General features: G+C 41.4%; 1 protein-coding gene across 2 annotated transcripts in view; it reads left to right on the forward strand.

Moving 5' to 3' along the window:
* Nucleotides 1-4,896, forward strand: part of SPOPL (speckle type BTB/POZ protein like) — a 209,784-nt gene extending 204,888 nt beyond the window's left edge. For both annotated transcript variants that reach the window (XM_053698260.1, XM_053698261.1), the window contains exons 9-11: nucleotides 128-270; nucleotides 618-671; nucleotides 922-4,896. In XM_053698260.1, the coding sequence (XP_053554235.1) occupies nucleotides 128-270; nucleotides 618-671; nucleotides 922-1,066 (342 nt within the window). In that variant the 3' untranslated portion in view covers nucleotides 1,067-4,896. The remainder of the gene's footprint in view (nucleotides 1-127; nucleotides 271-617; nucleotides 672-921) is intronic.
* Nucleotides 4,897-22,241: the final 17,345 nt, after the last annotated feature.

Genomic DNA, 22,241 nt, shown 5'->3' on the forward strand with positions numbered 1-22,241 from the left:
AAATTATGTTTTGTATTAGATTATATTTATAATTGTTATCTTTATACTTTTTAGTATTTGCATGCATGTTTTTGTTTGTTTTTAAGAATAATATGTGATTTTATTTGTATTTGTTTCCCTTTGTTAGTATGCACTGGAACGGCTAAAAGTCATGTGTGAAGAGGCATTATGTAGTAACCTCTCTGTAGAAAATGTTGCTGATGTTCTTATTCTCGCAGATTTGCACAGTGCAGAGCAGCTGAAAGCACAAGCAATAGACTTTATTAACAGGTATATTTTATGTATATCAATGTTTACAAACTTTACCTGAATCATGTATTAGATAAAATTGGGCAGTGTTTTAATGTGCACACTTTCTTGGCTACCAGCTCCTACTGAGTTTGTGCAAGAGTTAAATTATGAGTCTCTGATTTGCAGATGTCATATGATTTTATTATTCATTTCTTGATTATGCAATTCTAATTAATGGTCCTTTAATTTATTAAAAAAAATTAAGTTTAACAGAGTGGTAGAGAATATACATTGTGTGCCTTAGGTACATTTTAAACTTTGTAAAATAATGTTTTGCAACTTTATTTTTGTAAAGATATATGTCCTTAACTCTTATTTCCTTTCAGATGTAGTGTTCTCAGGCAGCTTGGTTGCAAGGATGGGAAAAGCTGGAACAGCAAGTAAGTATTAGATTTAATATGCTCTGAGTCCACAGTTTTGTTTGCATGTGCTTTGGATCTTTTGCAGTAAAAGCATTTGTTATCTGTGGATATTACTTAAATACAAAAATGTATGTAATAGATCAGTAAAACAGCTTATTAATTGTTCAACCAGTAACTTGTATACAGTGCTGATTCATTTTATATAATGATCAGTTTTAAAATCTGAAGGCTTTTGATCTTACAATATCTTGAACTGCTCATTTTTCAGTCAAGCGACAGACATAATGGAAACTGCAGGCTGGAAATCCATGATCCACTCCCATCCGCACTTAGTAGCAGAGGCCTTTCGAGCATTAGCATCGGCACAATGTCCACCGTTTGGAATCCCAAGGAAGAGACTAAAACAGTCATGAACTTTATATTTGAACTTTTTAAAATGGGGGAAAAAAAGAACTTTACTTCTCAGTGTTCTGAACTGTTTTACTATACAAGCAGAAACTGTGTTTTTCTTTATTTTCTGGTTCTGTAGCTCACAGAATTGAGAACAATTCTAGTGTGATGTTTTGCAGATGGATAACATGATCTAATCCGAAGCTTTAAGTTAGACTGGTAGCTCTCTCATTCACTGAATGGCCTTAAATTATAACAGATCCAGTCTAAATGATCTTGTGTATGCCAGTTGGCGCTCTTTACAAACTGTGCCTTGTCATGGGACTAGGCTATGCAGGATTGCACTAACTCCATGATGCAGTTGTGATAATGGAATATTTATTTTGAAATAAGGAAATATTTTTTTTAAATAGTTATATTTTATATAATTTTGCTACACCTAAGGGCTCAGATATGGCTTCAAAGAGGGAGCTCAAAATCCCCAAAACAAAATATATTTCCTTGTGTATAGATAAAGTTGGGTTACATTCAAGAGCTTCTAACAGTGTTAAAAGCATGCTTTGGGTGGCCACACCACTATGTATTGAGCTAATTAATTTATCCTGAAATGTAAAATGCCTTTTCTATCCGTTATTTTAAACAATGGTTAAATCTGACACACAGAATAAGCCTGTGTATTTTTTATTTGCAAATAATCCTAACCTAAATTTAGCTCTCCATTTTTCCTTAGTACATTTAAGTGTGCCAACATTTACTCTACGAGCCTACCAGATCTAGATGCACTTTTGATAACTGATTTATTTTAAGCAAATAACTTAGTTAAGAAATAATTGAATCAAGTTTTTAGTTTATTATTGTGTGCAATATGAAATTTAGCAAATTGTACTCCCCCACCCCATAGTAGTAAATGCTTCATGCTCCACTTTTCGGTTATATTCTGACTTGCATTATGGATGGTATTGGAATTCTGCATGATATCAAAAGATGTTCAACTGGTTGTAGATGTGTTTAAGGAGGTTTCCTCTGAGCCAGGTCATAAATAGTAATAATATTTAATGTGTTATTGCATTGTTTACAGTATGTGCAAATAAATACTAGCGCACAATTCAGGTTAAATCATTGCCTGCCTTTGAACTTATGGGATTCATTAAAGAGCCCTTCTAGTTTTCACATTGCATCCTCTTTCCCTTAATATTATGTGCAGAATGGCATCTAAAATTTAGCAGCAGCTGCAAATGTTAGGGTAAAAGCTTAAAATGCAGCCTTGAGTCTCTATTGCCTTTTTCTCTTTTCCATTTTTTTTAATTAAATAAGTATTGTAGCATCATTAACAGCTTTTGATCTGGTCAATGCAACAAGATGCCATAATATGCCTTTAAAAGGCATGAAAGTAAAAATTCAACTTTTCTGGTTCTGATAGCTTATGCAGTTTATCAAGAGACTTCTAAATTTAGTTCCATTATCAAATTTACGTAATTATTTTGGCATCCTTTGTTGAAAACATACCTAGTTAGGCTCAGGAACAGCAATGCGTTACTATGAACCATCTGGTGATAGGTAGCTACACACATATGCCTCTTGTTACTGGCTCACCAGATGTTTTCTACTTTCTCACAGTAGCGCATTGCTGCTCTGGATCAGACATAATGTGTTGAACCCCTTTTCAGGGGTTAAACACATAGCTATATGCAAGCAACCATGCAAGAATAAAAATTTTTAACTTATGAGAGCAGGGCTTGGCAAATTTGTTCAAAATTTAGGAGCCAGAATCTTTTGGCCATTCCTATGATATGCACTATATAGCCAAACATATGCACCTCTGACTATTACACCTATATAAGCTTGTTGGAAATCCCATTTAAAATCCATGGACATAAATATGCATTTTTCACCCCCACCCCACTGTGAGGCTATACCATTCTTCTGGAAAGGCTTTTAACAGATCTTGGAATATGTCTGTAGGAATAAGTGTCTATTCAGTCAAAAGAGCATTTGTGAGGTCATGCACTGATGTAAGATGTAGGTCTGGCTTGCAATTGTCATTCCAGTTTGTCCCTAATGGGTTGAGGTCAGGTACAGGACACTCAAGTCCCTTCACACCAAACTTGTAATACCATGTATTAAAGGATCTCATTTTGTGCACAGAGACACAATCATGCTTGAGCAGAATGTGGTCTTCACTAAACTGTTGCCACAAAGTAGGAAGCACCCAATTGTCTAAAATCTCTTGGTATCCTGTAGCATTAAGCTGACCCTTAATTGCAACTAAGGGGCCTAGCCCAAACCCTGAAAAACAGCCACAGACAATTATCCCTCCTCTACAAACCTTAACAGTAGGCACAATGCATTCTAGTAGGTAGCATTTTCCTGGCATCCACCACACACAGATACTTACATTAGATTGCTAGATAGTGAAGAGTATTTCATCACTACAAAAAACATGTTTTCACTGCACCAGAGTAGAATAGTGGTGTGCTTTACACCACTCAAGTTGACACTTGGCATTGTGCATGTTGATGTGAAGTTTGTGTACATTTCATGAAGGTCTCTGCACACAGCTCTTGTGCTGATGTTGCTTCCAGTTTGGAACTCAGAACTGCCAATGTTTGTCTGTGGAGATTTCATGTGCTGGATTTTATGTATGGCTGAACCCAATAATTTATGTAGAAATGTAATAATTTCCTGTTCCTGCATGACTGTGCCCCTGTGCACAAAGCAAGGTCCACAAAGACATGGTTTGACACGTTTGGTTTGGAGAAACTCTAGTGTACTGCACAGAGCTCTGACCTCAAACCCATTAAACACCTTAGGGATGAATTGGAACATGGACTGCAAGCCACCCCTCCTCATCCAACATCAGTGCATCTCACAAATGCTCCATGATCTTGTGTAAATACTTCCCTAGCAGAGAGAAGGCTGTTGTAGCCGCAAATTAGGGGAGGGGGCAACTCCGTATTAATGCCCACGGAATCTCCAACAAGCTGATATGGGTGTGGTTGTCAGGTGTCCATATACTTTTGGCAAAGCCTTGCATAAGAGTATTTTCTTTCTTACACTTATATATTCATTAAAGTAACCAAACTTCAAAGGCTGATAAGTGAGTAGAATTCTCATAATAGGTTTTTCAGAGCACACATTAAATGTTACATTTCAGAGACTGCATTCACTAAATGCTAAACATGAATTTACAATAAGTATAAAAGTGAGAAAAAAAGTCCCCACTGTGCTCATTCATGTTAATGAAAGCAGGTTTTGGCTGTTTATTTTTTATGCACCTCAAAGTCTAACTTGGTGTTTTGCTTACTCAGTTATATATGTGCTGGAAAATGTAAGTATTAAGTTAAAAATATGTAAGACGTCTATATAGGAAATCTTCCATACTGCTTATATTCTAATTTTGAAGGAAGCCTTTAATGGAATTAATTTATAATGTATATGAGGGACTGTTTCAGATTGTGTAATTGTTCACTGAAACATATTTGTTGAGCAAAACTGTTCTTTGGCAATGGCCAAATTGTAATGGAGCATTACCTTGTTATAAAGGTGCTTCAAAAGCTCCGAAGTTTAATCTTGCACAGAGCTATGGTTAATACATTGAATAATTCTATTTCAGGTTGTACTAAGATACTTGAAATATGAGGTAAAAAATATATTTTCAATGTATATTATTTTCAACTTTAAAAACACATTTTGTACCAAAAATGTCAAACACTGTGCTGTAAGTAAATGTATAACTGTAGGATCCAGCTGCATTAATGATTTTTGTGACTTAAAATGTTGTTATGTTATTGGTCAATAATATTTTAAGTCTTCCGTTGGCTGTTTGAAATTTAAAATCATAACTGTCTTTTGATACGTGTACTGTCTTCATTTCCTTACTGTCATCACTCTCTTGCAGTGTAAATCTACAAAAAAAAATTCTCCTTAATTAGCCAACGTGTGAAATGTGACTAGTGTTTACTTTTCAGCTAGTTGTGTGGCATTCCTAGACTGCATTTGAAAAAAACAATTGCATTCCAAGTGTAAAACAAAAGGTTAAAACATTGAATAGTATAGGTTAAAGTATTCTTAAATATATTGTAGCATTTTCTTTTTTTCTTTCTAATGACACGGTGAGTCCATGGATCATCAGTAATTACTGTTGGGGAATATCACTCCTGGCCAGCAGGAGGAGGCAAAGAGCACCACAGCAAAGCTGTTAAGTATCACTTCCCTTCCCACCAACCCCAGTCATTCTCTTTGCCTGCGTTGCAAGGAGGTGGTAAAGTTTTTGGTGTCTGATAGAAATTCTACAATCAAGTTTTTATTATTTTAAAAGCAGAGTAGGTTTGCTCTGATCTTTCCGGGGTTTTAGCCTGGTCCATGTCAGTCTCTTCAGTAGGGCAGTGTTGGCTTTTAAGCAATTGGGAACTTGTGAGGTGCAATCCTCACTGCGCTTTCTCAATCATCTTTGCTGCCCTAATCTGAAAGCCTGAGTAAGTTTACTCAGTTCTTTCCTTTTTCACAGGTCCATGTGAAGAGAATCAACCTCTCAAACCGGGTGAGCTGTCCTGCTGCCAGACAGACTGAATTTCAGGTAAGTGCCATGTTAAAAAAATTTCTTTCAGAGTAAGAAAAATTCTGGCACTTGAGTAGCTAGCTCCAATTTTAATAGAAAGTGGACATTTTATTTAATCCTAGTAAGGGTTAACAAGGGCAGTTTGCAGGCACTGTTGTGTTGGTTATTGGTGGCTCAGAATGTGTTTCTAGCTCCGGTTATGATACGGGCAGGACCTGTGTGTGTTGTGTGGTCTAGTTTGACTTACAAATCCTGGTAATTGCTGATCTTTTGTTAAGGACATTTTTACATCTGAATTTTCCTTCCGACCGCCGGGACGGCCCCAGATTAGAGGTGGCGGTTGTTTGTCGCACTTTAATTTCTCTCTGAGGAGAAACTTCAGTGCTGTCAATTCCCGGTTGTGGCGTAGTTGTTGGCTGCTCCGATATTGTTGGGCTCAGACAACGGATCACAGGTCCGGAGTTCAGTTGGTTCATTCAGTAAAGTTACTGTTGAGTGGGAAAATAGTTTCCAGGCAGCAGGACTGGTAGGCACCTCAGTAAAATTGCTGAGGTGTAGTGGGTTGCCTGGGGTATATTACAGTATATATGTTATATTCTTAAATTAGATATTTAAAGTCACAATATCATTTGGTGTATAGTTTATCTTTAGACTAAAATAAAAGCAGCTTTTTATTTATTTGTTTCAAGATGGATCAAGAGGCTTTGCAGATTGTTGCATGCAAGTTATGTTTTGATTCCCAGGTGGAACCACCAGTACCATTTTGTTCTTGTTGTATTGAGAGAACTTGTGTTATAGAGAGAGACTTTTTGATCATGAGCCACCCTTTGATAAGGCGGATGCTGTTCAGGGGTCTCCTGTACCAGATATGACGCAAATGTCCCCCCAAGCGTCCCAAGCTTGTACACTACATGCAGTGCCCTGCGTTTCCTCTCACAATCCAATATGATTTTATTTGCAAGACATTGCTACTCGTGTATCTTCTGCGGTATCTGAGGCGCTGTCTGCTTTTCCCATGCTTCAGGGAAAGCGCAAGAGGAAGTTTAAGGAATTAGCGAGTAAGGTTTCTGATCAGGTTGTAGTTAGCCAATTTCCCTTTCTCAAAAATCTGATGAGGAAGACACGTCAGTGGCGTCTGTCAAAATCTTAGATTTCACCCTCCGTGTAATTCCTGCTTCTGATGCTGAAGTTGTATCCTTCAGGTTTAAGCTGGAACATCTCCGTCTGTTACTTAAGGATGTTTTAGCTACCTTGGACGACTCCGATATGACTGTCGTAGGCAATCCTAAGAAGTCTAGTAAACTAAACAAGTGCTTTGACAATCCCTCCGTGGTGGAGTTTTTCCCTGTACCAGACCGTGCTACAGAGATTATTGCACGGGGAGTGGGAGAGACCTTGAATTCCCTTTTCTCCATCTCCAATTTTCAAGAAAATGTTTCCAATAGCGGACTCTATTAAGGAGTCTTGGCAAACGGTTCCCAAGGTGGAAGGGGCGATTTCCACTTTGGTTAAGAGAACCACTATTCCCATAGAGGATAACTGTTCCTTTAAGTATCCTATGGATAAGAAATTGGAGGCATTGTTAAAGAAAATGTATGTTCACCAGGGTCTACAATGGCAGCCTGTGGTGTGCACTGTCACCAGTGCGGCAGCCTACTGGTTTGATGCTTTGATTCTACTCAGATACGCCTCTTGGAGATCCAAAATAGGATTAAGGCTCTTAAATTGGCCAGTTACTTCATCACGGATGCATCCTTACAAGTCATTAAGTTGGGAGCAAAAATATCTGGTATTGCTGTTCTAGCTCGCAGAGCCTTATGGTTGAAATCCTGGTCTGCGGATGTTTCATCTATGTCCAAACTTTTGGCGATACCCTTCAAGGGTAAGACCTTGTTTGGGCTGGGATTGGCTGAAATTATTTCTGATATTACAGGCAGAAAAGGACATTTCCTCCCACAGGATAAGAGAAATAAACAGAAGGGGTGTCAGTCATTTTCGTTCCTTTCGAAACTTTAGAGGTAAGCCTCCCCCCCTCTTCCAAGAAGGAAAAGTCCAAGTCTTCCTAGAAACCCAATCAGTCTTGGAACAAGGGGAAGCAATCTAAGAAGCCTGCAAATGATTCAAAGTCAGCATGAAGGGCCTGCCCCCGATCTGGGAGTGGATCTTGTTGGGGGCAGACTTTCTCACTTTGCTCAAGCCTGGGTTTGGATGTTCTGGATCCCTGGGCGGGTGGGCATCATGTCCCAGGGATACAAACTAGAGTTCAAGGTGTATTTATAGGCATTTTGAGGTTTGTTCAACTTTGCCCCCTCCGGGTAGGAATGTATATCCCATGCATCACTAGCTCATGGACTCTTGCCACTATGAAAGAAATTAATTTATCAGTTAAGTTCTTACATAAATTATGTTTTTGGCCCCGGCCTAGATTCTATCATTGCAACTGTCACTGGGAAAAAGGGTGACGTTTTTATCTTTTCGTCGGAACAAGAATCAAGAGTACCACGGCAACAAAGGCAGAGTCACCCAGGAGTGCCTGGAAGCCCAAACAAGTGTGGAACAAATATCAACAGCCCAAGAAATCAACCACAGACAACAATTCGGCATGAAGGGTTTGCCTCCAACTTGGGCTCAAGTAACATGGGGGCAGAATATCTTAGTTTCAGAAGGTTTGGACTCAGTCGGTCCCTTGGGTTCTGGACTTTATTTTGCAGCGATAAAAGAGAGGTTTTCGATCTCGCCCTCAGCGGGGCAGGTTCCTCCTATCAAGAATCTCGGGAAAACGAGAGAAGAAAGCAGCCTTTATATGCTGTGTGGACGATCTGGTAGCCGGGGGGGGTAGTGATCCCTGTACCTCAGTCAGAGAGGGGAAGAGTTTTCTACTCAAACCTATTAATCGTTTCAAAGAAAGAGGGCAATAAAGGAGCTTTCTGCACAAAAGTATGTTACACTTCATGAATGAATGTCCCCTTTATTTGTTTCCATAGTCAATCCGGGGTTGACTTTCACTTTAATACATTTGTCGGGTTAGCATGCCATAGTACATACATGACGGTTTAACCGCCGGAAGCACACGTCAACACATTCAAGTTTACACAAAACTTTGGACACCCGACACTTAAAGGGAGAGCCATAGTACACGTTTGTAGGATTAACCGTCGGAAGTGTGCGTCAATACGTTCAGGTTAACAAGCCCACACATATTACTAGTGTGACTATCACTCCTGGCCAGCAGGAGGAGGCAAAGAGCACCACAGCAAAGCTGTTAAGTACCACTCCCCTTCCCATACACCCCAGTCATTCTCTTTGATTTTGTCAATGGAAGAGGTGAAGTTTTTGTCTGAAGAATATTGGATTTATTTTGCTACAAGCAAGATTTTTGGGTCTAGCCATACTCCACGTTAATCTCTTCAGTAGAGTAGTGGTGCCTTTAAATCAGTTAGGAACTTGTGAGGTGGGCCCGCTGCGTTTTCCTAACATGTTGCTGCCCTAGTATAGAAAGCCAGAGTAGATTTACTCTGTCCTTTCTTTTTTTCCACAGGTCTTGGAAGGAGTGTTTTCCTTTCACACCGTGTGAGCTGTCGTCTTGCTGAACAGCTAGATGTGCAGGTAAGTGCCTTTTCTCCTGTTAAGTGTGGTCAGTCCACGGGTCATCATTACTTCTGGGATATTATCTCCTCCCCTACAGGAAGTGCAAGAGGATTCACCCAGCAGAGCTGCTATATAGCTCCTCCCCTCTACGTCACCTCCAGTCATTCTCTTGCACCCAACGAATAGATAGGATGTGTGAGAGGACTGTGGTGATTTAATTAGTTTATTACCTTCAATCAAAAGTTTGTTATTTTATAATAGCACCGGAGTGTGTTATTCATTCTCTGGTAGAATTTGAATAAGAATCTACCGGAGTTTTTTCTATGATTTTAGCCGGAGTAGTTAAGATCATATTGCTGTTTCTCGGCCATCTGAGGAGAGGTAAACTTCAGATCAGGGGACAGCGGGCAGATTAATCTGCAAAGAGGTATGTAGCAGTTTATTATTTTCTGACATGGAATTGATGAGAAAATCCTGCCATACCGTTATAATGTAAACTCAGCCTTAAATGCAGTAGATGTAGCTGGTATCAGGCTGTCATGTATGTATATCTTACACTTCAGTATTCTGGGGAATGGTACTTCACTGGATTTATACTGTATGCATAGACTTAACCTAATTTGCAGGGACTTGCAATAGGTTTTAAATAACAATTAATTTATTGAGGTTAAACGTTTTTTTGCTGGCATGTAAAAACGTTTATTTCTCTGAGGTACTGGGTGAAAAAATGTTTTGGGCACTATTTTTTCCACTTGGCAATAGTTTTGTTTAAATTACAGCAGTTCACTGATCTCTCTCACTGTTATGTGTGAGGGGGAGGGGCCATTTTTGGCGCTTTTACTACGCATCAAAAAACTCAGTCAGAGGTTCATTTTCTTCCTGCATGATCCAGTTCATCTCTACAGAACTCAGAGATCTCCAAAGCCTTTTTTTGAGGGAGGTAATCATCACAGCAGAGCTGTGAAGATTGTAGTTGACTGTGATAAAAAACGTTTATTTGTGTATTTTTTCTGCTGCCTGGGTTAGTTATCCTTTGCTAATGGGAACAATCCTTTGCTAAAATTGTATATTTCTGACAAAGATTGATGCTATAACTTAATTATTTTCAACTGTCATAATTTTTTCTGTGCCTCTTATAGGCACAGTTCGTTTTCATATTATTGTAAATTACTTGAAAAAGCATTTCCAAGTTGCTAGTTAATTGCTAGTGTGTTAAACATGTCTGATTCAGAGGAAGATACATGTGCTATATGTGCTAATGCCAAAGTGGAGCCCAATAGAAGTTTATGTACTAACTGTATTGATGCTACTTTAAATAAAAGTCAATCTGTACAAATTGAACATATTTCACCAGACAACGAGGGGAGAGTTATGCCGACTAACTCGCCTCACGTGTCAGTACCTGCATCTCCCGCTCGGGAGGTGCGTGATATTGTAGCGCCGAGTACATCTGGGCGGCCATTTCAAATCACATTACAGGATATGGCTACTGTTATGACTGAAGTTTTGGCTAAATTACCAGAACTTAGAGGCAAGCGTGATCACTCTGGGGTGAGAACAGAGTGCGCTGATAATATTAGGGCCATGTCAGACACTGCGTCACAGGCGGCAGAACATGAGGACGGAGAACTTCATTCTGTGGGTGACGGTTCTGATCCAAATAGATTGGATTCAGATATTTCAAATTTTAAATTTAAGCTGGAAAACCTCCGTGTATTACTAGGGGAGGTGTTAGCGGCTCTGAATGATTGTAACACAGTTGCAATACCAGAGAAAATGTGTAGGTTGGATAAATATTTTGCGGTACCGGCGAGTACTGATGTTTTTCCTATACCTAAGAGACTTACTGAAATTGTTACTAAGGAGTGGGATAGGCCCGGTGTGCCGTTCTCACCCCCTCCGATATTTAGAAAAATGTTTCCAATAGACGCCACCACACAGGACTTATGGCAAACGGTCCCTAAGGTGGAGGGAGCAGTTTCTACTTTAGCTAAGCGTACCACTATCCCGGTGGAGGATAGCTGTGCCTTTTCAGATCCAATGGATAAAAAAATTAGAGGGTTACCTTAAGAAAATGTTTGTTCAACAAGGTTTTATATTGCAACCTCTTGCATGTATTGCGCCTGTCACGGCTGCAGCAGCATTTTGGTTTGAGTCTCTGGAAGAGACACTTCAATCATCTACACTAGATGAGATTACAGACAAACTTAAAGCCCTTAAGTTAGCTAACTCATTTATTTCAGATGCCGTAATACATTTAACTAAACTTACGGCTAAGAATTCCGGATTTGCCATTCAGGCACGCAGAGCACTGTGGCTAAAATCCTGGTCAGCTGATGTTACTTCTAAATCCAAATTGCTTAATATACCTTTCAAAGGGCAAACCTTATTCGGGCCCGGGTTGAAGGAGATTATCGCTGACATTACAGGAGGTAAAGGCCATGCCCTGCCTCAGGACAAAGCCAAACCTAGGGCTAGACAGTCTAATTTTCGTTCCTTTCGTAATTTCAAAGCAGGAACAGCATCAACTTCCTCTGCGCCAAAAGGAGCTGTTGCTCGCTACAGACAAGGCTGGAAACTTAACCAGTCCTGGAACAAGGGCAAGCAGGCCAGGAAACCTGCTGCTGCCCCTAAGACAGCATGAATCGAGGGCCCCCGATCCGGGACCGGATCTAGTAGGGGGCAGACTTTCTCTCTTCGCCCAGGCTTGGGCAAGAGATGTTCAGGATCCCTGGGCATTAGAGATCATATCTCAGGGATACCTTCTGGACTTCAAATCCTCTCCCCCAAGAGGGAGATTTCATCTGTCAAGGTTATCAACAAACCAAATAAAGAAAGAAGCGTTTCTACGCTGCGTACAAGATCTTTTATTAATGGGAGTGATCCATCCAGTTCCGCGGTCGGAACAAGGACAAAGGGTTTTACTCAAATCTGTTTGTAGTTCCCAAAAAAGAGGGAACTTTCAGGCCAATCTTGGATTTAAAGATCCTAAACAAATTCCTAAGAGTTCCATCGTTCAAGATGGAAACGATTCGAACAATTTTGCCCATGATCCAAGAGGGTCAGTACATGACCACAGTGGATTTAAAGGATGCTTACCTTCACATACCGATTCACAGAAATCATTACCGGTATCTAAGGTTTGCCTTTCTAAACAGGCATTACCAGTTTGTAGCTCTTCCATTCGGACTGGCTACGGCTCCAAGAATCTTCACAAAGGTTCTGGGTTCTCTTCTGGCGGTACTAAGACCGCGAGGAATTTCGGTAGCTCCGTACCTAGACGACATTCTGATACAAGCTTCAAGCTTTCAAACTGCCAAGTCTCATACAGAGTTAGTACTGGCATTTCTAAGGTCGCATGGATGGAAGGTGAACGAAAAGAAGAGTTCTCTCTTTCCACTCACAAGAGTTCCCTTCTTGGGGACTCTGATAGATTCTGTAGAAATGAAGATTTACCTGACAGAAGACAGGTTAACAAAGCTTCAAAATGCATGCTGTGTCCTTCATTCCATTCAACACCCGTCAGTAGCTCAATGCATGGAGGTGATCGGCTTAATGGTAGCGGCAATGGACGTAGTACCTTTTGCACGCCTACATCTCAGACCGCTGCAATTGTGCATGCTAAGTCAGTGGAATGGGGATTACTCAGATTTGTCCCCCACTCTGAATCTGAATCAAGAGACCAGAAATTCTCTTCTATGGTGGCTTTATCGGCCACACCTGTCCAGGGGGATGCCATTCAGCAGGCCAGACTGGACAATTGTAACAACAGACGCCAGCCTACTAGGTTGGGGCGCTGTCTGGAATTCTCTGAAGGCTCAGGGACTATGGAATCAGGAGGAGAGTCTCCTTCCAATAAACATTCTGGAATTGAGAGCAATTCTCAATGCCCTTCTGGCTTGGCCCCAGTTAACAACTCGGGGGTTCATCAGGTTTCAGTCGGACAACATCACGACTGTAGCTTACATCAACCATCAGGGAGGGACAAGAAGCTCCCTAGCAATGATGGAAGTATCAAAGATAATTCGCTGGGCAGAGTCTCACTCTTGCCACCTGTCTGCAATCCACATCCCGGGAGTGGAGAACTGGGAGGCGGATTTCTTAAGTCGTCAGACTTTTCATCCGGGGGAGTGGGAACTTCATCCGGAGGTCTTTGCCCAGATACTTCGACGTTGGGGCAAACCAGAGATAGATCTCATGGCGTCTCGTCAGAACGCCAAGCTTCCTCGCTACGGGTCCAGATCCAGGGATCCGGGAGCGGTTCTGATAGATGCTTTGACAGCACCTTGGACCTTCGGGATGGCTTATGTGTTTCCACCCTTCCTGATGCTTCCTCGATTGATTGCCAGAATCAAACAGGAGAGAGCATCAGTGATTCTAATAGCACCTGCATGGCCACGCAGGACTTGGTATGCAGATCTAGTGGACATGTCATCCTGTCCGCCTTGGTCTCTACCTCTGAAACAGGACCTTCTGATCCAGGGTCCATTCAAACATCAAAATCTAACTTCTCTGAAGCTGACTGCTTGGAAATTGAACGCTTGATTTTATCAAAACGTGGGTTTTCTGAGCCAGTTATTGATACCTTAATACAGGCTAGGAAGCCTGTTACCAGAAGGATTTACCATAAAATATGGCGTAAATACTTATATTGGTGCGAATCCAAAAGTTACTCATGGAGTAAGGTTAGGATTCCAAGGATATTGTCTTTTCTACAAGAAGGTTTAGAAAAGGGGTTATCCGCTAGTTCTTTAAAGGGACAGATTTCAGCTCTGTCCATTCTTTTACACAAACGTCTGTCAGAAGTTCCGGATGTTCAAGCTTTTTGTCAGGCTTTAGCTAGGATCAAGCCTGTGTTTAAAACTGTTGCTCCGCCATGGAGTTTGAACTTAGTTCTTAATGTTTTACAGGGTGTTCCGTTTGAACCCCTTCATTCCATTGATATCAAGTTGTTATCTTGGAAAGTTCTGTTTTTAATGGCTATTTCCTCGGCTCGAAGAGTCTCTGAGTTATCTGCCTTACATTGTGATTCTCCTTATCTGATTTTTCATTCAGACAAGGTAGTTCTGCGTACTAAACCTGGGTTCCTACCTAAGGTGGTCACTAACAGGAATATCAATCAAGAGATTGTTGTTCCATCTTTGTGTCCTAATCCTTCCTCGAAGAAGGAACGTCTGCTACACAATCTAGATGTAGTCCGTGCCCTGAAATTTTATCTACAGGCAACTAAGGATTTTCGTCAAACGTCTTCCCTGTTTGTCGTTTATTCTGGTCAGAGGAGAGGTCAAAAAGCTTCGGCTACCTCTCTCTCCTTTTGGCTTCGTAGCATAATACGATTAGCCTATGAGACTGCTGGACAGCAGCCTCCTGAAAGAATTACAGCTCATTCTACTAGAGCTGTGGCTTCCACTTGGGCCTTTAAGAATGAGGCTTCTGTTGAACAGATTTGCAAGGCTGCAACTTGGTCTTCTCTTCATACTTTTTCCAAATTTTACAAATTTGACACTTTTGCTTCTTCGGAGGCTGTTTTTGGGAGAAAGATTCTTCAGGCAGTGGTTCCCTCCGTATAAAGAGCCTGCCTGTCCCTCCCGTCATCCGTGTACTTTTGCTTTGGTATTGGTATCCCAGAAGTAATGATGACCCGTGGACTGACCACACTTAACAGGAGAAAACAAAATTTATGCTTACCTGATAAATTCATTTCTCCTGTAGTGTGGTCAGTCCACGGCCTGCCCTGTTTTTTATGGCAGGCTAAAGATTTTTTTGGATTATACTCCAGTCAACACTACACCCTTGGGCTTCTCCTTTCTCGTTGGTCCTTTGGTCGAATGACTGGAGGTGACGTAGAGGGGAGGAGCTATATAGCAGCTCTGCTGGGTGAATCCTCTTGCACTTCCTGTAGGGGAGGAGATAATATCCCAGAAGTAATGATGACCCGTGGACTGACCACACTACAGGAGAAATTAATTTATCAGGTAAGCATAAATTTTGTTTTTGTCTTCTGGGGCTAGGAAGCTGGCACTGAAGGGGTTAAGGACTCTGCACTTAATGTGGGACAAAAAAATCCTTAATGGAGGATGTTTACTGGCAATGGGCAGGCACTAAAATTCTATGTGGTTATGGAGACTTGGGGTTTAACCTCATTCATGGCAAGGAAGGAGTTAACCCTCTATTGGGGGGCTCAGCTTTAATTTTTATTTCTCTTGGCTAGGATAATCCTACTCTAATTCATTAATTATAAGTTTTTCCGTTTCCAGAGAATATTGGAATATAGATATTCACTTCTTATTTGGCGTTCAGAGGTTCATTAGTGGTAACCCTACCCTAATTCATTAAATATGCCTTTTGTGCTTCTACTGTGAAGGGCTATTTGTTTCTTAGACAGCCCCTCTAGGTCCCGCATAGTATAATTCTTTTTTGAGTACAATGGCGGGGACTGTAAGGAAAGCGCAATCTTTTTCTTAGTGGCGCCATTCCTATGGGGCTAGTCAGTGTTCCGCTTTTTAAAAGAAAGTGGAACGGTGCCATGGTTATTTTTGTTGCTTTTCATTGTCTGCCCTGCAAGAACACCTTGTTATTTAGCAGCTGGACTCTGGAGACTAAATTTCCTCGGCAGAATGAAGCGCTTCATTTCCATGCCAGTTTTCTTTTACAAGATATGACAAGTCCACTGATTTCATCCTTACTTATGGGATATCGCCTCCTGGTCAGCAGGAGGAGGCAAAGAGCACCACAGCAGAGCTGTATATATAAAGCTCCTCCCTTCCCTCCCACCCCAGTCATTCTCTTTGCCTGTGTTAGTGATAGGAAGAGGTAAAGTGAGGTGTTAGTTTAGATTCTTCAATCAAGAGTTTATTATTTTTATTGTAGTGCCTATGTGTGCCACTTTGTTCTAGGGTGTAGCCTAGACCAGATCAGTCTCTTCAGTAAAAAAGAGAAGCATCTGGTGGTTTCAAAGCAATGGGAACTGGTAGGATATAATTCTCACTGTGCCTCCCATATACTGATGCTGCCCTTGCATTGAAAACCTGAGACATTCTAACTCATGACTTTCGTTTATTTCCATGCCCATAGGAGGAAGAAGACATCTTATGCCTGAAACCTGCCTTACTGCCAGGAAGATGAGGTAAGTGCTAACTTTATTCTGGTGTAAGAAGACACAAGTTGTTTGGGCACTTTATTTTTCCATGGGACCTCATGGTAATGATGGTAAGGTCTCCTAGCATACTAGGGGTTAATATGAAAGTATGAATTGTGACACTCTCTCTGCGGTTCTCATGACTTATAGTGACCATCCGGGAGATTTATTATGGGCGCCAAAGTGCTCTGTGAGAGGTTCAGACTTCACATTCATAAGATTGTGTCCTGTGAACTCGATGTAAGGGCGTCACTATCGAGTAGGACTACTCTAACTTCCGAAACTGTTCTGTGCTTTATGCCGGTGGCTCATTTAAAATGGTGACCGGGAGATGACTAGACAGATCTTGGTGTGTGAGGCTGAATGTGTGTTTAACCTAAAATTTCTGCTCACTGTGTGTGGCTTAAGAGTTTTGGAAGAATCTACGCAGTTAAATTTCTCCCGGTGGCTCAATTTACTAAATAAAGATGGCGACCAGGAGATGTTTTCTATTTGCGCCCACGGGGCTTATATGTGTGTGGCATGTTTCTCATGACGACTCTGCACAGTTTTTTATTTCTCCCGGTAGCTCTATTTGAGAAAGATGGCGACCGGGAGAAGTTTTCTGACTCGCTCTCTTATGTGGGTGTTGCAATGAAGAATCTGTGCAGTGTATTCATTACACGTTTTAGATTTCTCCCGGTGACTCCATTAGTATAATTCTGATGGCGGCAAGGAGACGTCTTCTACATGCCCACGGGGCATGTGTGTATTGCAAGGCTTGTATGTGGAATGTTTTCAGTAAAGGGTACAATTGATAATTACCTAATCTGAGGGACTGCGTAGTTTATTTTTTCCGGTGACTCACTCTATCTAATGTTTTGAGGGTGACCGGGAGCTGTTGTTTGATGCGCCCACGTTACTTATGGGTATGCTCGATACGGAATACGTACTCGGTGTGACTGTGCTTCCCTTTTTCGTTGACATACGGTTCAGAGGTTACTTACTCTACGAATCTGTGTAGTTATTTCTCCCGGTGTCTTATTTAACAAGTAGTGGGGTCCGGGAGTTGCCTTTTGGTATGCCTGTTTGACATAATCTCTGTTGCTTGTTTATTTCATCCTTGGGATGGAACAGCAGCGCATGTAAGATAATGTTACTTTATAAGCGGTTAGTTCACAGAAAAAAATGTTATCTTTTAAAATTTAAAGAGACAGTACCATATTTCCCTGTGCTAACATGTTAAGGTGACTGTTAAGAGTCTGGTGACAACAGTCAGTACCCGCCACGCTTTAATATTTAAAGTCTCCAACGTACTTTGACTCACAGGCAGTGCTCTGAGGGTCTCTGCAGGGACTTGGGGTTTTTTAGATACTTCGTAACGTCTACTTTCAGCCGTCTTTATGTTGTTATTAGAGGTTTCTGCACATCAGAAATAAAACGCTCTTAACCTTTAAAGAGACAGTAAATTTTATTTAAGGAATTGCGGCTGTTTTGTTGTTAACTCATCCTTAGCGTAGGATGGTGCACATTCCCACATGAATGCGTTGCTTCAGAATTAAGAGTGCAAGCCATCTGGTGGTGAAGAGGTTAGAACCACAGACTGGGAAACAGCGGCAACAAACAAAGAATCGGGTTCCGGGTACAAGCTCAGGCTGGGTCATGACACCCTTCCTCCCCTTGTTTGTTTAAAACGCACCTGAAGCAGGTGGTTATGGGTTTGGACCCAGGGACAGCTCCTGATTTCTCTTGAGTTTCATATTTGAAAGAACAGTATCGTGTCCTATGTTTAAATTGGATTACGGCTTGTTCAAATGTATTTTTCTTTTTGACCCTACTCCCTCTTCAGCGTTTGTTGTTGGGGAGTCTGTTAACTATTGGCCAACAAATTTCTCCTATGGATTCTAATCAAAATTTTATGGCCGTCATATAGTGCCCTGCGTGTCCTTCACACTCCCTTCGGGGTTAGGATGCTTTCTTTCATTTTACCATGACTTTGAAGCATAGCCGGAGGGATTGCTATTCTAACGTTTTCTCCTTGTTACTGATAATTTCAATTTCAGATGGAATTGGTGTCTTAGGCATTCCTTCTATTTACAACACTGTTTTCCTGGGCCGTATCAGCTAAAAAGCTGGAAAGGAGTAGTTTTCATCACTACGTGAACTTCTATATTCTTAGAGGATGGTCCTGATGGACTAACCTTCGTTATGGGCCTCACGACAGGTGTCCCACAATGGCTTAGTGGTAAGCTATGTTTCTTTGAAAGCAGAAGGTCAAGAGTTCAAATCCAGCTGTGGCTATGTGCTCTCCATAATGCAAGTCCTACAAATATCCTTGCCTAGAGCACCATTATTGATTTGAAGGCTACTGAATTTGTGTTTAACGTAGTACCTAATGGTTAGAGCATTGTCTTTTGTATCTATGTGTTCTATGACTAAACTTAGAGTTCAAAAGAAACCGGAGTAAGGTTTCTTCTTTCACAATTGTCTGTCGACCAGATAAATAGAGAGGCACTCTTACGCTGTAAGGGTTCTCTCCTCCATGGGAGTAATTCCCATTATAAGAACAGGGGCAGGGGTTTTACTCCACTCTCTTAGTATTTCCCAAAAATGAGGAAACGTTCCGACCTATTCTAGACCTTAAAAGTCTCATCACTTTTTTCAGAGTTCCATCATTCAAGATGGAAACTATTCTTACCATTCTTCCATTGATCCAGAAGGGTCAATTTATGACTACCGTGGATCGAAAGGATGCATATCTACATGTTCCTATATACAAGGATCATCACAAGTTCCTCCATTTTGCTTTTCTGGACAAAGGTCCTGGGGTCTCTGCTGGCGGTTTTCAGGCCGCGGGGCATTGTAGTAGCACCTTATCTGGATGATATTCTAATCCAGATGTCATCTTGTCAACTAACGAAGTCTCATAAAGGCATTGTTCTGTCCTTTCTAGGACTCACGGGTGGAAAGTGAATCTAGAGAAGAGTTGGCTAGTTCCACACACAAGGGTTTTTTTCTTGGGAACTCTAATCGACTCTATCCATGAAGATCTTTTTGTCAGAGGTCAGAAAGTTAAAGATGCTGACTACATGCCGAATCCTTCAGTCCACTACTCGGCTGTCAGTGGCTCAGTGCATGGAAACATATGGATTGATGGTAGCGGCAATGGACATCATTCCGTTTGCTCGTTTTCATCTCAGACCTCTGTAACTGAGCATGCTCATACAGTGGAATGGAGATTATGCAAATTTGTCTCCTCAAATAGATCTGGATCAGGAGACAAGGGACTCTATTCTTTGGTGGCTGTCGCCGGATCATCTGTCCCAAGGGACGTGCTTCCGCAGACCCTCATGGGTGATAGTGAAAATGGACGCCAGCCTACTAGGATGGGGTGCAGTCTGGATTTCCCTGAAGGTTCAGGGTGTGTGGACTCGGTCGGAGTCTCTACTTCCCATCAATATTCTGGAGTTGAGAGCAATATTCAATGCGTTTCAGGCTTGGTCTCAGTTGGCTTCGGCCAAATTCATCCGATTTTAGTCGGACAACATCACTACTGTGGCTTACATCAATCATCAGGGAGGAACAAAGAGTTCCTTAGCGATGACAGAAGATAATTCGGTGGGCGGAGGCTCACTTTTGTTATCTGTCAGCAATCTACATTCCAGGAGTAGACAACTGGGAAGCGGATTTTTTGAACAGACAGACGTTTCATCCGGGGGAATTGGAACTCCATTCGGAGGTCTTTGCCACCCTGATTCTCTGATGGGGCAGGGCGGAGCTGGATCTTATGTCATCTTGTCAGAATGCCAAGCTCCCGAGATACGGATCCAGGGCCAGGGATCCTCTGGCCAAACTGATAGATGCCTTGGCACTGCCTTGGTCGTTCAACCTAGCTTATGTTTTTCCACCGTTTGCTCTCCTTCCCCGGGTGATTGCTAGGATCAAACAGGAGAGGGCCTTAGTGATTCTCATCGCTCCTGCGTGGCCTCGCAGGACTTGGTATGCATATCTGGTGGACATGTCCTCTCTGCCATTGTGGAAGCTTCCATTGAGGCAGGATCTTCTCATTCAGGGACCCTTCCATCATCCAAATCTAATTTCTCTACAGCTGACTGCTTGGAGATTGAACGCTTAATTTCTCTTGTTAAGTGTGTTCAGTCCACGGGTCATCCATTACTTATGGGATATATTCTCCTTCCCAACAGGAAGTTGCAAGAGGATCACCCAAGCAGAGCTGCTATATAGCTCCTCCCCTCACATGTCATATCCAGTCATTCTCTTGCAACCCTCAACAAAGAAGGAGGTCGCGAGAGGAGTTGGAGTTATTTACTTAATTATTCTTCAATCAAAAGTTTATTTTAAATGGCACCGGTGTGTGCTGTTTTTTTTATCTCAGGCAGTATTTAGAAGAAGAATCTGCCTGCGTTTCCTATGATCTTAGCAGACGTAACTAAGATCCACTGGCTGTTCTCGCACATTCTGAGGAGTGGGGTAACTTCAGAAAATGGGAATAGCATGCGGGGTCCCCCGCAAATGAGGTATGTGCAGTACAATATTTTCTGGGAATGGAATTGACTAAGAAAACACTGCTGTTACCCATATGATGTAAGTACAGCCTTAAATGCAGTAGTAGCGACTGGTATCAGGCTGATAAATGTATGCACAGTTGAGTTATTTTTTAGGGACTAGAATTTGACTGAGAAAATACTGTTAATACTGAAATAATGTATAAGCCTTAACTGCAGTAGAAGCGACTGGTAGCAGGCTTAGTGATAACTTTGCATGACATTGAAAAAGTTTGTTTTTAAAATGTTTACTGGCATGTTATTCGTTTTGTAAGGTACTTTGGTGATAAATCTTTTTGGGCATGATTTTTTTCCATATGGCTAACGTATATTTCTGCATAGAAACCGTTATATCAGGTCTCCCACTGTTGTAATATGAGTGGGAGGGGCCTTTTTTTAGCGCCTTGTTGCGCAGTTAAAATTCTAGCACAGTCTTCCTGCTTCTTCCTCCTTGATCCGGGACGTCTCTAGAGAGCTCAGGGGTCTTCAAAATTCATTTTTGAGGGAAGTAATCAGTCACAGCAGACCTGTGACAGTGTGTTTGACTGTGATAAAAGCGTTAAATCTTAAATCGATTTTCCGTTTTGGGTATTGAGGGGTTAATCATCCTTTTGCTAATGGGTGCAATCCTCTGCTAATTTAATACATTTACTGTTAAAAATTGTTTGCTATAACTGAATTGATTCATTGTTATTCAACTGTGTTTTTAAAAGCGCTGCAGCGTTTTTTATATTGCTTGTAAACTTATTGAAAGTAATTTCCAAGCTTGCTAGCTTCATTGCTAGTCTGTTTAAACATGTCTGATACAGAGGAATCTGCTTGTTCATTATGTTTAAAAGCCGATGTGGAGCCCAATAGAAATATGTGTACCAATTGTATTGATGTTACTTTAAATAAAAGTCAGTCTTTACCGGTAAAGAAATTATCACCAGACAACGAGGGGGAAGTTATGCCGCCTAACTCTCCTCACGTGTCAGTACCTTCGCCTCCCGCTCAGGAGGTGCGTGAGATTGTGGCGCCAAGTACATCAAGGCCCTTACAAATCACTTTACATGATATGGCTAATGTTATGAAAGAAGTATTATCTAATCTGCCCGAGTTAAGAGGCAAGCCCGATAGCTCTGGGTTAAGGACAGAGCGCGCCGATGACACGAGAGCCATGTCTGATACTGCGTCACAATTTGCAGAACATGAGGACGGAGAGCTTCATTCTGTGGGTGACGGTTCTGATTCGGGGAGACCAGATTCAGAAATTTCAAATTTTAAATTTAAGCTTGAGAACCTCCGCGTGTTGCTAGGGGAGGTGTTAGCGGCTCTGAATGATTGTGACACGGTGGCAATCCCAGAGAAATTATGTAGGCCGGATAAAT

This window comes from Bombina bombina, chromosome 1 (assembly GCF_027579735.1).
Source record: "Bombina bombina isolate aBomBom1 chromosome 1, aBomBom1.pri, whole genome shotgun sequence".
NCBI lineage: Eukaryota > Metazoa > Chordata > Amphibia > Anura > Bombinatoridae > Bombina > Bombina bombina.